We start from the raw sequence: 17069 nt of genomic DNA on the forward strand, positions 1-17069 counted from the left end.
TCTATAACCCCCTCATTATGATAATGTCCTCCTCATCTATAACCCCCTCATTATGATAATGTCCTTCCAGTCATTCACCATGGGCGCTGCACTGCCCCAGAGAGGACATACCAGTTGAGAAACCATCCAGCATGTCCCACTTGGCTCTTAGGGGTATATTAAACTCCTAACAGGACAAATGGAGGCGTTGCCTATAGTAGCCAATCAGATTGCAGCCATCATTTATCAAATTAAATATATAAACGGATAGTCAGAATCTGGTTACTATCAGCAAATTGTCCTCTTGTCCTTTTCAGAAGGGCTGATTCACATGTACACCTTGGCTGCACGGAGTGCGTGCAGGCGACATGTACCCATCGCTTACAATTACCCCATACAGACCACGTCTCATACCTTCACGCGACACAAACGTATCCGAGGAAACACATTATCCATAGGATTAAGACTACTGTAAATTTATTACATCTGTTAAGAACACAGATACAAAGCACAGTAAAAGGCCACAGAACAGGAAATAAACGTGGCTCGTGGACATCTGTACAAACACTGCTGAAACCTGATAAGTCATGTGACATCCCACACCATCGTCATTAGAGGCTCAGTTAAAAAAAAAAAAAAAAGTTTACGAATCAGCTTGCAGATTTAACGAGGAGCCTAACCTTAGGCGACCGCTAACTTATACCATCGCTATGAATATCGGATTAATCAGAATGGGGAACACTTATTTGTTCTGGTTCGGTTGAGCTCGCACAAGGTTCGTGCGTTTTCCTTCCACATGCATCAGCTGAGATCCACCATAGTTCTATACACTAGGTGGGCAAAAGATCCATCCGGAATAGCTGTCACTGGGTATAGAACATACCAGGCTATATCAGTCTAAAAACTATTTTTAACCACAAAACTGTTTTCCTTCACTTTATCCGAACGTGCCGTGATTTTGGCAACAACCCCCCCCTCCCCCTTTGCATTGGGGCATGCACCGTGACAGGTGAGATTGTACACAGGTTGCATGTTCAAGAGTGTAGACAACATACATGTTCCCTCTGCTCGTCAGTGACGTCGTGAGCACCTAACGGATAATATCTTCTTACTATCAGTCCGTTCTATTACATGGCGCATCCATGGACGGTGTAGGCGACACCTCCAAAGTTGGATCTTTGATATCAACTACACTACAAAATAAATCTATATAAGAGGAATAATGGAATATTTGAGTATTATTATTTTTTTGAATCCATTTTCGTGGCATTTGCAAATTCTGTGCATAAGGTACGTTGGTGATAAGATTTTGGAGAGAACATGACATGGGACCTTATTGAGAATATTGTGCTTTAACTTTTTTTGCTTTGCGACTTTTTTTTTTTTTTTTAACAAGACTACCAAACATTTTGCCGATTTTGTTCGCCCTGTGCGGTAAAGCACTGCATGGCAGCTTAAGACATTCTTGAGAAAATAAGTGAAATTGACTGTTTAAGGACTTACTGAGGGAAAATAGTTGTTACATGGCTGAAGGAGCTGGGATATTGCCTCTGCCAGTCCCCAAACACACGCACCTGATAGTGAGTACATTCGCGGCCGATAGCGGAGAGCTCGAAATAAAAATAATGAATAAAAAAAGGCAACTGATGAGCCCAATCTGGCTTTTACCTGCTAAAATAAAAGGAAAAAGGCACATCTGATTATGCTGCATGCTTAATACTAATCTTTCCAGATCCAGTAGCTATTTATTATGTTAGGTAGTGTTTGTGAACAAGTAAACTTGTAGTGCACATCGTTTCTATATGAAAACTTGCTTTCTTGCTATAGGCTCTCTTTGTTGACGTCCGGCGGTCGGTAAACGCTCCTGTAAAGAGAGCCAGCTGCAGCCAGCGGAGATATAATAAGACAGACTTCTGATTCCCTAGGAAGCAGTGATACAGCTGAGGCACTGTGCTTCTCATTGCCATCATTGCTTCCTAATGAATCTATGGGGCCGTATTCTCCCGCGTACTGGCTGCCCGGGCTGTTTGCAGGCGCCAGGTAGACTGTAACACCTTCACTTTGGAAAGGCCCCAGCACGGTCCTCTGCAGGATCTATTAGGATCCAGCAATAAAAGAGCCAAGTGGAATGATTTAACTTAATGATCCCTAAGGCGGTTCGTTGACGCTGTACATCCCGGTTCAGGGGTTGGAAATAAATAGGCCACTAGTGCTTTAAATAAACATAACAAAATATCCCTCTTAAAAAAACAAAAAACAGTATTTCCAAATAATGATGTGGTTCCGTGTGTATAACGGACGTCTCACCGATTTGGTCTGTCGGAGGGTACAGTGCAGGAAAAAAATAAAGTAACAAAATGAAAAAGCTCTGGATAAGCAATGTGTGTCCAAAAGGCCAGGACACATTTTCACCTGAGGCAGTAACACGCTGTTTCAGTGTTTGAAGGCCGTAGTGTGTTGAAACAGTCCCCTTCCCCCCCCATGGACTTCATTCCTGCGCTTGCTCTTTTACTCCGTAGCACTTTAAAAGAGCGCTATCGTTAACCCCTCTGTGGCAGAGAATGGGTTAAAAGTGAACGTACAGTGCCTTTTCCAAAATAAATTAAAAAAGAAAAAAAAAAAAAACACAAAGAAAGTGAAGAGTCCATTAGCTGATCCGTATCCAGTGTTAAGGACTGTTATGGCTGTCGTCATTGCGGACTTTCTGAATTTTCCAATAAGGTTAGTCTGTGCAAAGGTGGGTGGGATATCTCCCTTTTGTAAGTCTTTGGAGGCAGTTTTGGTAGCTGAGGACTGGAGTTCTGCCTGGGTGGAACCGGGGGAGCTGCGGACTGAAAGAGGTTGTTGTGACTGGCGCTAAGCCCGCAGCAGCGTCGCAGGACACGTGGAGACGGGGTGCTGGGAGGGGTACTGGGAGAGTTCGGAACCGTGTTGACCTCCCTGAACCATTCCTGCTCTCGGTGGAGACGTCCCAGGGGTGGAGGCTGAAGATTCAAGGGGCAGTTTATAAAGTGTTCTGGAGGCCGCTGCGGGACTGGCGGTGGTGTGTCAGGAAGCGGATCCCTCGGTGGAGGGGGAGGCGGGCTGTGTAGAGGTCCATCAAAGGGCCCAGTGTAAGCAGGGACTCTGGGCTGGATCTTTGGAGGTGGAGGCAATCTGGGTGGAATGGCGGGTGGTTCCTCGTCTGGTCTAGAATGTCCCTGGATAAGGCGAAAAGTGCAATAAGTGTAGGTCCAGAGAGGTACGTAGATATAATATGCACACACATCATAAAGGTATCAAATAAATCACTACAACAATTATATATATATATAAAAAAAACACTCTTGATTTAAAATTTAGATGATATAATTACAAAGTGATGGCAGTAAGATTATCATATTATACAGAGAACAACTACATGAACTATAACATAACTGAAATGTATTAAAGAGTGTAACCTCTTGGTACAATAACCAGATATTTGGAGGAGATTCCACCACAATGTTGGGCTGCACACAGCAGGGCAGGAGACAGTGCCACGACAGTGCCAATACCTGTGATGTGAGGGCAAATAACCGGATGTCACCGGCCACAAAGTGCCTTCACCTGACTGCTCCAGAGGCACCATGTGACCCACACCTAAAATGGAATCTCACCCTTTTTTTACGTTTACATTGAGCAATGCTTGCAGAATTGGCTGGGTCTGGGAAGGGTCGGTATTAGGTTATGCAGAGAGGTATGGGTAGTGGCAAAAGACAAAAAAACTAAGGTGTTAAGGGGAGGGCGAATAAAGGGATTCCCAATATGGTTATCATTAGCTGTTTCATGAGGTTCCCAGCATGAAAGGTGTGCCCATGGCTCATAATTTTGCTGGCGCTAGCAGAGTTGCATGGGACCTGGCACGCCAAGAGGGGATGTTTGGACACATCTGTAACCGATGCAAATATGCAGCTGCTTTTCATAATACAACATAAGCTATATAGCGGTGAAGCTGCTTATTTATGCTGCCACCAAGAGGCAGAATATTGCACGTACCGTGAGGCTGGAAGTATCCTGATCCACCTTCTTGCGTGGAGGCAAAGGAGGAGGCAGCAGAGGCTCTTCACTCAACCTGTGCAGACTATTGCAAGAACTGAAGAAAGACTCTGGAAATGAAATGAAACACATATATATTATATATACATACATACATACATACATACATATTATTGCAAATATACTTTGTGAATGTTGGTGCTAACTGTATTGGTCCATTTCTTCCTGTACCACAAATTTATGAAAATGTGATAAAAGTAGGAATTCTCTAGCAGTTCAGTCCTATCTGTTACAGAACACTGGTAACTACAATACCTTCATATCAAATAATTTAGGATCAGACGTATAAGAATGTAAATGTCCAATTTTTTTTTTTAAAAAGTGATTGTCTAAATCTGATTGGTTGCTAGTTACAGTACAGGTTTGCACAGTGTCCAATGCCCTGAGTTTTATAAAGAAATTGGTGAAGTATCTAGCATAAGTGTAAATGAATGGCCATTCTCAGTACAATCTCCCAGGCCTGAAAACAACAGATGAAACTGTAACGAGGAACAGCAGGAGCCTCTAAAGGGAACGTCCACGTTCCGGGTTCCGTATAGTCCCGGGAGATTGGTGTATTTGTATTTCCCTTTAGAGAACAAATATGCTGGGCAGATACAATGGATTCCAATGTGCATATATCTAACCTGCTGCTGTATTCAATGGAAATTCTATTCTTATTTTATTATTAAAATCCTCATGCTACTAACTACACTCACAGAAAGAAGTTTCTTTTTACTAAAAATTTCAATTTTAAATGTTCTTCCAATTCTACGCCATACCCATAATTAGTACATTCTAGGACCATAAATTCTGTGCAATTTCAGGACTGTTTTAAAGGGGGATAAAAAAAAATCCTCAATATACTTACTGGAATTTGGCAGAAGTACTGGCGCAAAGATGCTGTTGCTACCTGTTAAAGACAGGGATATTTAATCATTTGCATTGAGGTGTGACGTTTGATACAATGTTGAAGGTAAAGGAATATTAATATTTCTCCAAAACGTTAACATCCTTTCACTATAACTGAAGTGCTTACCAAGCAATGGGCAACAGAACTGGAGAGGAACATGACACATGCGAGGAGATGTATCACGCCTTATAGAGAGATACAGTGGGGGTACTTGCCTAAAACAACCAATCAGCTTCTGTCATTTCATAGACTGTGCTAGATAATGACTGTTAGAAGCTGAACGGTAGCTTTGGGCAACTTCTCTCCATGTCTTGACACATCTCCCCCATGGACAGAAAAGTATTATGGGAAAAGGACTACAGCTAAGGGCCGTATTCAATTAGCGGCGATAAACGAAAGTTTTTTTCACCATAAGCGAAAACAGACGTTTTTTATCGCAAAAAAAGGCGATATTTTTGCCAAAATACAGGCGAAAATGCAATTGGCAAAAAACAACTGGAGATAAGTTTTCTCCATCCCAGACAAGGCGATAAAAAATGCAAAATCCCTATTTTTTGCTAAAAATGTGGGGATTTCTTTCAGAACCCTTTGGACACCCCCTAATGATAAATTACCCCCAAGAAATTTCTTAAGTTGCGCACTTTGGCGAAAAACGACTGCACAATTTTGGGTGAAAAAAAACCAAACGTTGAACATGATAGGAAGCAATAATTTTTCCAGGAAATTACTGTTCCCCGTAAATTGGGGGTGCGTTAAAATGGGTGCAAGTATATTTTCGTGTCGTACAAACACAATTTTAAAAACCGGAAAAAAAACGCCTGCTGCGACTGCGTGCAATGTTTAAAATACTTCACACATCCATACCGTCCCCCGAAAAATCAGACCCAATACATTAAAACTATTTTCAAAGGTTGTTGTTTTTTTTTCTCACCCAAAATTGCACGGTCATTTTTCGCCAAAGTGTGCGACTTAGGAATTTTTTTTGGGTCATTTATCATTGGGGCCTTCAAATCGACTATTACAGATTTAGGTTTTTGTTTTTTTAAGTGACGGGCTGTAATGTAAAGTGCGAAAGTGCCTTTTAGAGGTGTTTGCTTAGAGCCGATGTAACGGAACGCAGTAAATACTTACTGAAAGAACAGTTCAGATCAAGTTCTAAAAATACGCTGAGATCAGAGGACGACGCAGACACAGGAGGGGTCGATGGAGTGTTGGGGGAAATAGGTGGAGATGTTGTAGATTCGCGTTCTGATTCGGTGATCCTGCTAAAGCTGATCTTGTACGGCTCTCTCTCCAGAGGGGTGGGATGTCCGCGGAGCGTGCCGGACGAGGACAGGTGCCTCCCGCTATTGGGTCTTATACCTGGAGACTTCAACGGGTAGGCGGTTTTCCGTGGCTGCAACAAAGAGAAGACACATGAATGAAATAATTTTTTTCCACCGTGGACTGATTTAGATCGATATTCAAGGCCCATGGAGGCACGAGCTATACGCACAAATCTGGGAGGCTGTTTGCAACCCCGAGGCTCAATCTCTTGCGATTTGTTGAACAAATAGTCGGTGAAATCTTTTTCAGCAGTGTTCCCCATAGGGTTCAGGTTCTCAAAGAACCGCTGCAAATGAAGACATAGAATAGTGTTATCCTTAGAAACACTTCAAGCAGCAATCCTGCTAAATACTAAATGAAAATTAAAAAAATCAGATGGTTATTTTTTTGCAATTGTAACATAAATGACTTTGGCAGGCTCTAAGAAGCAGCTTGATAAATACTGTTTTTCCTTGGTTTGTTTCTTCAGGCTGCTATCAGTGATTTATGATCTACAATGGCAGCCAGTCACATGGCTCATGATGTAGTGAGCAGAGACCCTTTGGAACACCCCTCTGAGCTCTGACCGCACTGGAAAATCATCCCCTCCCACATCTGCCATCACATAACACGCCGTGTCCGAGTGTGTGTTTGTTTCGTTGGCAGCCATCGCTGTTTGCTCTTTGTAAGAGGACAACTAATCTAATGCAAGTTAAAGAAAAATCACCTTTAATTAGTTGCTAGTGGTTACTGCACTGTTAGTAGATAACCCTGGCCCCGGCACTCCCGTAAAACAGAGGTGACACACTGCTGTATTCGGGAAGGCAGGCCAGAAAAAAGGTCTTCTTCCAAAATACACCCCAATACCTATGTACAGAAATACATATAGGACATGACAAATGACAGAAGAGAGATTTATCAAATCTTGGAGAGAGATAAAGTACCAACCCAATCAGCTTCTGTCATTTTACAGGCAGTGCTAGCAAAATGACTGTTAGGAGCTGATTGGTTGGTACTTTCTCTCTCCAAGATTTGATAAATCTCCCCCTGAATCTGACTGACTACTAAATGTGCGACATTCCTTGATGCGTACCTGGATATCCGTCTCAGTCCGCAAACAATAAGGCTGGTTCTGGTACTGCTGAATCTCCCCTGTTATTTCAGCCACTTTTCGCCTTTTGCTGAAATTGATTAATTCCTTCCCGTGTCTCTTCAGAAAGTCTGGATTCCCTTCTTCGGTTTTCAGTATATTTGTTAAATATATTCCTAAAATACAGAAAAGTACACGGATATATAAGTATCTGACAAAAAAAGGTTCTAGAAAGTCTTCTATGTAAAAGGTCACTGTGACCCCTCGCAGTACCGTCCCGTCCTCACACTAAGGGGCCGGTTCAGCTATCTACGAACGACCATAGAAACACTGCGAATCAGAACATGAAAATATCGCTCACCACAAAAAATGAGTCAAGATTATCCAGCAGAACTTGGCCAAATGATCTTAATGGTTTTCCCAAGAAAGGAAAGGCTGCATGTATACTGGCTCAGCCCATAAAATGGCTGCCTCCACAGGCAGCCTCAGGTAAATGTTAAGGGAACGCTGCCTTTTTTTATTCATACATGATGGGGGATCGGTGCCCGATGGGGCATGTGGCAAGAGGGGATGCAGTCAGGAAGCAGACGGTTGAAATGCCGACCGCCGGCTTCCTGACTGTTTAATCCCGGCAGGGATCGAATGACAGGCGTCGAAAACCCGACGCCTGTCATTTTACCTACGCCAGGAGCCCGGCATACCGATCGAAGGTAAGCTGGGCGCAGACAGCCCTGGGGGGGTGGTGGTGGTGAACGACTTAGGGTCAGGCACCCCTTCCCAGGAGGGTAAGGCTAGGGTTAGGCAGCCCCCCGGGAGACTTCGGTTTAGGCTGCGAGGAAGGGAGGGGTTAGGGTTAGACAACCCTATGGGAGGGCTAGGAGGGGGGGTTAGGTTAGTAATAGTTTAAATACTTACCTGTCTGGATCTTACCGATCCCGACAAGAGGTCTGATAAACATAGCTCTCTTGGCTCTTACTCCCTGACTGGCTTGGTAGTAATCACTCGTTGAATAAGCCTAAGCTTACTCAGAATGGGCAACAGGCCTGCGCAGCCGGGGGCAGGAAGTTGGCGTCAGAAGCAGCAGGCTCTGGCCCCGGCACTCCCAGAAAACGGAGGCGATGAGCTCACGTTTCCTGGGAACAAAGGCCGGCTCCATCAGCTCCCAAAGGGCTGCAGCTTGTCAGTCAGGCTCCGGCTTTAGAGAACTGCGAGAGATCTTGCTGAGGAAGGCCGGCACATGCGCAGTACAAATCCTCCGCTATCTTCTAACATCGGAGATGTACATAAACCATCGGTTGTGAATACATCTCCGAATGAGGCCCACTATTACAGTATAATGAAGAGGGAAGGGTCCAGAGGCACTTACCAAAAAAAGGCACGCAAGGTGGGTTGATTGACTTGAGTTTTGCCAAGTATTTCTTGAAGTGATCCTGACTAAGCTCCACTGCTTCATCTAGGATCTTCTTCTTCCTTTCCTGTAATGCCTGTGGAGAGATCGGTGCAACAACGTCTGTAACAAGCAAGCTGGGAGCAACGTGATTGCATGGAAACCGTACTATGCCAGCTCCTCGTGTGTCTAATGCCATATATCACCTTACTGTACACCATCTACATTGTAGAATAACGCCTTCTTTTGCCTTCAACTAGTTGTTCTTCTGGTGTCGTCTTTCCATTTTATTACAGCGGTATTTCTGGAGCGGCATGAAACCGCGGCCACGTGCTAGTTACGTGGAACTTCGCATCTGTGGTGTCTTGCTTCAAAGAATGTTTCCTTTAATACCATTTTAAAATACCACTATTTTTCAACAGCTACACTATCATAGAAGTGATTCTTTAATGAAGAATACCACCCATGACTTAAAACGTAGTTTTTGGGGGCATTTGCGGGTTTCGCCTACATTCTAGGTTCCAATCTGTATAGTGCTGCAATGGTGCGGTGCTGCCTATGCCCCCTCCTCATGCGAATAGCAAGTTATTGGGGAAGGGACTTACCCTCCACTGCCTTTAATTGGCCAAACTTAGCAGCAGAGAGGAGTCACTTCGGAACCATTGCAGCCTTCAGGGAAACCCGGCAGATTGGCGCCACAGACGATTAAGCCTCCACCCAAAACAATTTCATGGCAGTTTGTTTGGGTGAAGTTATCCTTTAGGCTATAACCTCCTTTACTTTATTTACAGGTTTCATTTGACAAATTTATTTTGCCCCATTACATTTAATACAATTTAGCTCTTGTAATACATCTATCTTGAGCAAGTTATTCAATATTAATAGAGCCGATTCTATCTACACCCTCAGTAGGTACCGCAACCCCATTCAAGGCCTCCGAATCAAATGCAAAATCCAAATCACTTCCAAGCACATTTTTTTATTTTTTATTTTAGATAATAAGAAAAAACTTTGACTGTCTACAATAGTGTGTGAGCTTCTCCTAATCTTATATGCCCTTATATTGTAAGTTCCTACTATCAGGGACATATCCGTCTTGTGTATAACTATTAATGCAATGTGATTAAAGACAGTAGGGGTGATTCAGCAGCGCATGGTAGCGTGCGGCTGTACTCAGGTTTCTGACAGTCAGTAATCCGCGCGTGCACAGGTCCCGGTTCTGCGCATATGCAGAGCAGGTCCTGCGTGATCGTCCGCAGATTGTCAGCAATTGACAGACTGCTGCCATTTGGGAGTGGGGAGTTAATAAACGGAGGCATGTCACCACCTTTGGGGGGGGAGGGGGAGAGGCCAGGATCTCTGTCTGCAGACGAAGGTGCCCTGGCCTCTTCTGGAGATTTGCGATGGCCGGACTGCTTGTACCCATAGTCACTCAGACAGCCAAGGATCATGCAGATGACCTAATGCTGTGTCCGAGGACGCAGCTCCGATCATTAATGTATTCAGGAGGCGTGGCGCCTCCTGCTGGATTACCATATCAGCAATGACGGAATTGCAAAGCTGCCTGCGTGTAGGCCAATCATACAGCGCTATGGAAAATGTCTCCACATTACACATTCCAGATTACCAGGGCAGAAAGAATACAATCCGTGTATACCATCAGCCTCTACTACCCAACTACCCAGTCCTGGAAAATGAACACCCACGTTCAATGTGATCGAGGCAAAGAACGCACAACAAACCTCGAAGGTGTGATCCAGCCGATACACGGGAACGGAGTTCACTGCGCTCACAATCTCCAAAACGCCATTGAAATTATTCAAGTCTTGAAAAACCTGGAGGATTTCAATGATTCGACTGAAAACCGCCACCCTCTCCTCAAAGTTCTCAGTTTCCACAAGACACCTGAACTCCGGAAAACAAAACATGAAACGCTTAGCACATGGCACTTACTGTCCCGCTGTCCTTACATCATGATTACTCATCATATTGGGGCACATGTATTCACTTGGTGCACAGGAAGAGATGCTGTAACCCATGGCAACCAATCAGATGTCACAGTTATTCCAAAATGTGGTTTAGAAAATGTAAGCTAACATCTGATTGGATGCTATGAGCTACAGCACTTGTTCCTTAATCTTGGGGGGGGTCAGGTATTACATGTTGAGTCTACCATATCCTAAATGCTTGGGACCAGGGGTATTTTGGATATCGGGATATTCCGTAGTTAGGAATAATTGCATACTATAATGAAAGATCTTGGGAATGGGACCCAAATCTAAACACAGAATGTATATATGTTGTATATTACTCCTTATACACACAGCCTATAGGTCATTTTATACAATATTTTTAATAATTTTGTGCCTTAAACAAAGTTTGTGTACATTGAACCATCAAAAAGCAAAAGGTGTCACTATCTCAGTCGCACTAAATAAAGTCTGTATTTTGGAATATTCTGTATTTCTGAATATTTGGATATGGGAGACTCAACCTGTATCAGGCTAGAATGTAGCCCCCGACGTCACTAGTATATTGGAGAGTAGGGGGTTACCACAAATGAAATAAGACCCAATGCGGGCAGAACATATGCATAACCTACTTTTCAAACCATAGCGTAAGGTTTGTCGTGTGACGAATCATCTTCAGCAAGTTTGGGGAATGAATTTCTTTGTCTTCTTTAGTCCAAACGCTGCCTACAAGCTCCGAGGGCTGCACTGCCCTGAGGAGGAGAGCACGTACTCATTAGGGAATAATTCTAGGCACAGCGCAATACTCCGCACACGCTAATGGGCTAAGACAGAGCTGGCAGCTAAATGGGTACACAGCATCGCCAGCCTATGCGACTAGTTTACAAGTAACCATCAGTGTGCAATTGTGCCAGCCTGGTAGCAGGTGCAAAAAGATTCACATCTTAACAGGCATGCATGTGTCTGCCAGGGCGTCATTTGCACGAACGCACCTTTACCCAGCCTAAGCTACTTCTCTCCCCCGATCCCCATCTACGGTGGGAAGCAGCCGCTGTTGTCATGTATGCGCCTTCATCCAACAACCGCTTTAATCCAAGAAGTGAAATGAATAGCGGTGTCTCGGATAGGGAGCATTCTAACCTCTGGGCCAGCAGGAATGGGTCATTACAGCTGCCAGGTCTCCAGGGGCTTCTGCAGATTACCGTGTATCTTCACGGACATCACTCTATTCAGTGACAGCGGCCAGGACACCTACCTGTACAGATCAGACTCTATGAGAGTCAGCTGGCGGGCGATCTCTATAGGGTGCAGGGTCATCAGGTCAAACGTATCATTCTGACCAGCACGGCTTATATGCCACTCTATAGGAGGAGGGGGGCTCTCAAAGGTGATATTGTGGCTGATCCCATTGGCCTGCGCTTGTTTCTTCCGCCTGATTATTTTGGCGATGGACTCGACCCATTTTTTCATGGATTTGCCTTAAAAAGACAGAAGGGAATAATAAAACCACCACATCTCGTCATGGGGAGCCCGGTTCCTATATTACATCTAAAAGTTACCTTTGACGTTGGATATAAAGGATTCTATTCGGTCAAGAAGCTCCGGGTCTCTTTCGAAATCATAGAAATGATGTTCAACCCAGTGCCGAAATACATTTAATACCCTGCGGGAGACATAGTCGTTTATTACCGTTTACAAAACATTTATTTCTGTTGCCGACTTGATACCATCAATCGAGGCCGCCGATTATCAGGGACTTTGATAAACCGCAGGTAGATAAATCTACCAAAAAAGGGGGGCTTTAGTCCACCACAGCCAAATTTCATCAGGGACCGTTAGACCGTGTTTTGTCTTCCTCTCACTGCCGGGTCATTACTGTGGCGCTATAAATCATTACATTTGCCTGTATGACGCAGAGGAATCATATACAGTATTGCAGTCGCACAGTAAAAGCTCAGGACGGTGGCAGAGATGGAACATTACTTCCCGTCCATTAATAAACTGACAGCTCGGAGTCACAGAGCTTTCAGAGCATGGAGTGAATGTGATCAGAACTTCATGCTGGCGTATATAAAATAAACCATTGAAAGGTGAATGTAGAGAGCAACTTAGAAATGTACACAGTATACTGCAATCTCAGTTCAGAAAAAACAAACCCTTTTAACGTAAAGGACGTCACCCTACCAAATGTACTTTACACCAGCACCCGTTCTGCTGACTGGCGTGAGCTCTGTGCTGACGGCTCTCCATAGAGGTCAATCTGTGCGAACATCTGCCTAACCACTGTCATCCCAGCAGGCAACAGAATGGAGCCTGAACAGATTGACATGAAGCTCCTATGCCAATCATTAAGGGTTATATTGAAATGAGAACAGCCTTATCCACTGGATCTAGTGGAGAACGTATCCACTAGACGATAAAGTTGAACGATAATGATAAAATCGTTCGATAATCGTTTGAAATTTTGGTCTTTTAGACATCTATCATCGTTCAAACATGCTGGTCAACCTGACGATATCATCAGGTTCAGCATGTTTGCAGATGATTGATTGTGCCTGCAGTGAATGACATATCGTTCAGTGTGGGCACCCTGCAGTGTAGTGAACGATAACGATATCGTTCAGTCTTTTCACTGTCGTTTAGTGGATACCCGCCTTAAGTCTGGCAGTCGGTGGCTACAACTGAAATCCCACCTGAGTTGCACGGGTTGAACATATTCTTTCCTAAATCTCTTAAGGTTGGCGCTGATCGGCTGCTCTCCTTTCTCTATTGCCATCCTGTCTGCTTCCGTGGGTTCAGGATCTGGTATTTCAAACCTAAAAAAAAACAGCAGGGACAAATTAGATTTCCACATACACACATATAACAACTAAACTGCACGCATCACCTCAGCAAAAGTAAAGGCAGCCATATTTGTGGGCTGGAGAAATAGTTGTTGCTGCATGTGTACAATATGTGCTTCGCTCACAAAATGGCTGCCAGTAGTATGTGCAGAACCTCCCAATAAAAACAACCAGCAGTGAAGAGTGTAACACAAGGATTTTTTTCTCTTTATTTAAATTATTTTGCAGTCACTGGGGGCAATTCAATTCAGCGTGATGCTGAATAGCCCCAGGAAGGAGTTCCCGGAGCTATTCAATTCAGCGCGCTGTGACGTCCAACTACAGGATATCTGCTTGCACCCTCCATAAGGTGCAGGCAGAAATCAGACTTAAGTGCTGGGCGTGATGCTGTTTCCCGGCTTAGTGTGGCGCTAATAGCCTTGCGGCCGGCACTCTAGTAGAAGAATGCGGGGTTACGGCGACTAAACACCCAGCTTAAGGCGCGGTAACCAGCATTCTCCGACTTAAGTGGTTGTAGTCTGACTTAACAGCGCGCAGAATTAAACAGCTCTGAGAGATCCTTCGCTGAATCACCCCCATTGTGGTTTACATATAACAAGAGATATGGTAAGAACTTACCTTTGTTATCTCTGTTTCTACGAAGTCCATAGGGTCCACAGGGTTGACCTTGGGGTATAGCTGGATCTGGATCCACGGGCACCACGCAGTTAAAGCTTTGCTGCTCCCAGGATGCACTTGGGTCCGTCCTCCTCTATACCCCGCCCCGGCCACAGGCACCTCAGTTGGTAAGCAGCTAAGGCCGGAGGAGGAGACTAAACAGAGAGAAGGAAGACTGGAACACACAAGAAACCATACTCACAGAAATGGGAGACGGAAAACCGGTGACCAGCCACACAGCCCATTTGAAGCCAGGTGCGTCAGGGCGGGCGCCCTGTGGACCCTATGGACTTCGTAGAAACAGAGATAACAAAGGTAAGTTCTTACCATATCTCTTGTTTTCTACTTCAGGGTCCATAGGGGGTCCACAGGGTTGACCTTGGGGATGTCCCAAAGCAGTTCAACTAAGGGCGGGGACGCTCCTGTGCTGAAAGGAGTACCCGGCGCCCAAAGGATGCATCCTGAGAGGCGAAGGTGTCAAACGCATAAAACCTCAAAAACGTCTGAATTGAAGACCAAGTAGCCGCCTTACACAGCTGAACAGCGGAGGCGCCACGTCTAGCAGCCCAAGAGGGACCCACAGAACGAGTGGAATGAGCCTTAACAGAGGCTGGCACAGGTAAACCCTCCTGCGCATAAGCCTCACAAATAACTGAACGAAGCCAACGGGCTATCGTTTGCTTGTTGGCAGGCCAACCCCTCTTGTGAAAACCAAAGAGGACAAACAAAGAATCCGACTTCCTAACCGAAGCAGTCCGGTCCACATAGATTCTAAGTGCCCGGACCACATCCAAGGAAGCCTCACCAGCCGAAAGATCAGGTGACTGAAAAGCTGGCACAACAAGTTCCTGATTAATGTGGAACTTTGAAACCACTTTGGGCAAAAACTCAGGACGCGTGCGGAGCACTGCCCTGTCCTGGTGAAAAATCAGAAAAGGAGGGCGACAGGAAAGCGCCCCCAATTCTGAAACCCTCCTGGCCGAAGCAATTGCCAGGAGAAAAATGGTCTTAAACGTCAGCCACTTGAGCTCCACCGACTCAAGCGGCTCAAAAGGAGGACCCTGCAAGACCCTCAGTACCACCGTCAAGTCCCACGGAGCCACCGGAGGCACGAAGGGAGGCTGGATCCTGAGAACACCTTGGAAAAAGGTGTAAACATCTGGCAGTGTAGCAATCCGTCGCTGAAACCACACGGACAAAGCAGACACATGAACCTTCAGAGAGGCCAGGCGTAAGCCGAGGTCCAAACCCGATTGAAGAAATTCCAAGATTCTGGAAACCCGGAACACCTGCGGATCATAGTTTCTGGATTCACACCACTGAAAATAAGTGCGCCACACCCTGTGGTAAATCCGCGCGGAGGCAGGCTTGCGTGCCCTAAGCATGGTACCAATCACAGAACTGGAGAAACCCCTAGACCTCAAGACGGCTGTCTCAAGAGCCACGCCGTCAAAGACAGCCGACCCAGATCCGGGTAAAGGCAGGGCCCCTGAGACAACAGGTCCCGACGCTGAGGAAGAAGGTACGGAGCGTCGATGGAGAGGCACCTCAGATCGGAGTACCAAGGACGTCTGGGCCACGCCGGAGCCACCAGCACGAGCGTGCCGCCGTCCTGCTTGAATTTCCGCAGAACCCGAGGAAGTAAGGATATCGGAGGAAACAGATACGCCAGGTGAAACGTCCATTTCACCGACAGAGCGTCTACCAGACAGGCGCCTGCGTCTCTTGTCCTTGACCCGTAAACGGGCAACTTGTGATTGTGACGGGAGGCCATCAAGTCCAGCTCCGGCAGCCCCCACCTGTCCACGAGTAGCTGAAACACCTCTGGGTGAAGCGACCATTCCCCGGGATGCACATTGTGACGGCTGAGGAAGTCCGCCTCCCAATTGAGGACTCCGGGAATGAAGACTGCCGAGATCGCTGGAACGTGACACTCCGCCCAAGCAAGAATGCGAGACACCTCCGACATTGCTGCCCGACTGCGAGTTCCCCCTTGGTGGTTGATGTACGCCACCGTGGTGGCGTTGTCGGACTGCACCTGAACCGCCCTTCCGTGAAGAGCGGGGCCGGACGACTGCAGGGCCCTGTACACAGCCCGCAGTTCCAGGATGTTGATGGGGAGAAGTGCTTCTTCCACGGACCAACGACCCTGAAGCGATAATGAGCCGGTCACTGCCCCCCAACCCCGAAGACTGGCATCCGTCGTGAGCAGGACCCAGTCCGGGATCCAAAAGGGGCGCCCCTCGACCAGATGCACCGTCTGAAGCCACCAAGCCAAAGACTGCCGAACCTCCGCGGACAACACCAGCATCTGAGAGCGGATCCGGTGAGGTAACCCGTTCCATTCCGATAGAATCAGCCCCTGCAGGGGCCGGGAATGGAACTGGGCAAATTCCACCATGTCGAATGTCGACACCATGGACCCCAGAACTCTCATAGCTGAATGGACCGACAGGCGGCAACTGCTCAGGCAACTGTGTATCCGCAGCTGCAGGGAGGAGACCTTCTCTGGAGTCAGGAAAATCCGCTGCTGACGAGAATCCAGCAGGGCTCCCAAATGAACCATCCGCTGTGATGGAATCAGGGAGGACTTCTCCCAGTTTATCAACCACCCGTGTGCTTGAAGACAAGCAATGGTCAGGTGGAGATGTCGAAGAAGCACCTCCGGGGAGCTCGCCAGCAGCAGAAGATCGTCCAGGTACGGCAACAGACGTAGACCCTGACCCCGAAGGTGGGCAGCCATAACCGCCATCACCTTGGTGAACACCCTCGGAGCCGTGGAAAGGCCAAAAGGCAACGCCCGAAATTGGTAGTGATGGTTCAGGATAGCAAACCTCAGATACCGCTGATGTGCCGGTGCTATGGGCAC

General features: G+C 46.2%; 1 protein-coding gene across 1 annotated transcript in view; it reads right to left on the reverse strand.

Moving 5' to 3' along the window:
• Positions 1–449: 449 nt before the first annotated feature.
• Positions 450–17069, reverse strand: part of SOS2 (SOS Ras/Rho guanine nucleotide exchange factor 2) — a 65873-nt gene continuing 49253 nt past the window's right edge. Inside the window, exons 12-23 of the mRNA XM_088464369.1 lie at positions 13394–13516; positions 12260–12363; positions 11956–12178; positions 11333–11452; positions 10473–10635; positions 8710–8827; positions 7347–7519; positions 6444–6560; positions 6080–6344; positions 4907–4948; positions 3997–4106; positions 450–3179 (exon numbers count right to left, since the gene is read on the reverse strand). Of these exons, the coding sequence (XP_088320495.1) occupies positions 2670–3179; positions 3997–4106; positions 4907–4948; positions 6080–6344; positions 6444–6560; positions 7347–7519; positions 8710–8827; positions 10473–10635; positions 11333–11452; positions 11956–12178; positions 12260–12363; positions 13394–13516 (2068 nt within the window). The 3' untranslated portion in view covers positions 450–2669. The remainder of the gene's footprint in view (positions 3180–3996; positions 4107–4906; positions 4949–6079; positions 6345–6443; positions 6561–7346; positions 7520–8709; positions 8828–10472; positions 10636–11332; positions 11453–11955; positions 12179–12259; positions 12364–13393; positions 13517–17069) is intronic.

Source organism: Taudactylus pleione, unplaced genomic scaffold (genome assembly GCF_031769625.1).
Source record: "Taudactylus pleione unplaced genomic scaffold, aTauple2 ptg001661l, whole genome shotgun sequence".
Taxonomy (NCBI): Eukaryota; Metazoa; Chordata; class Amphibia; order Anura; family Myobatrachidae; genus Taudactylus; species Taudactylus pleione.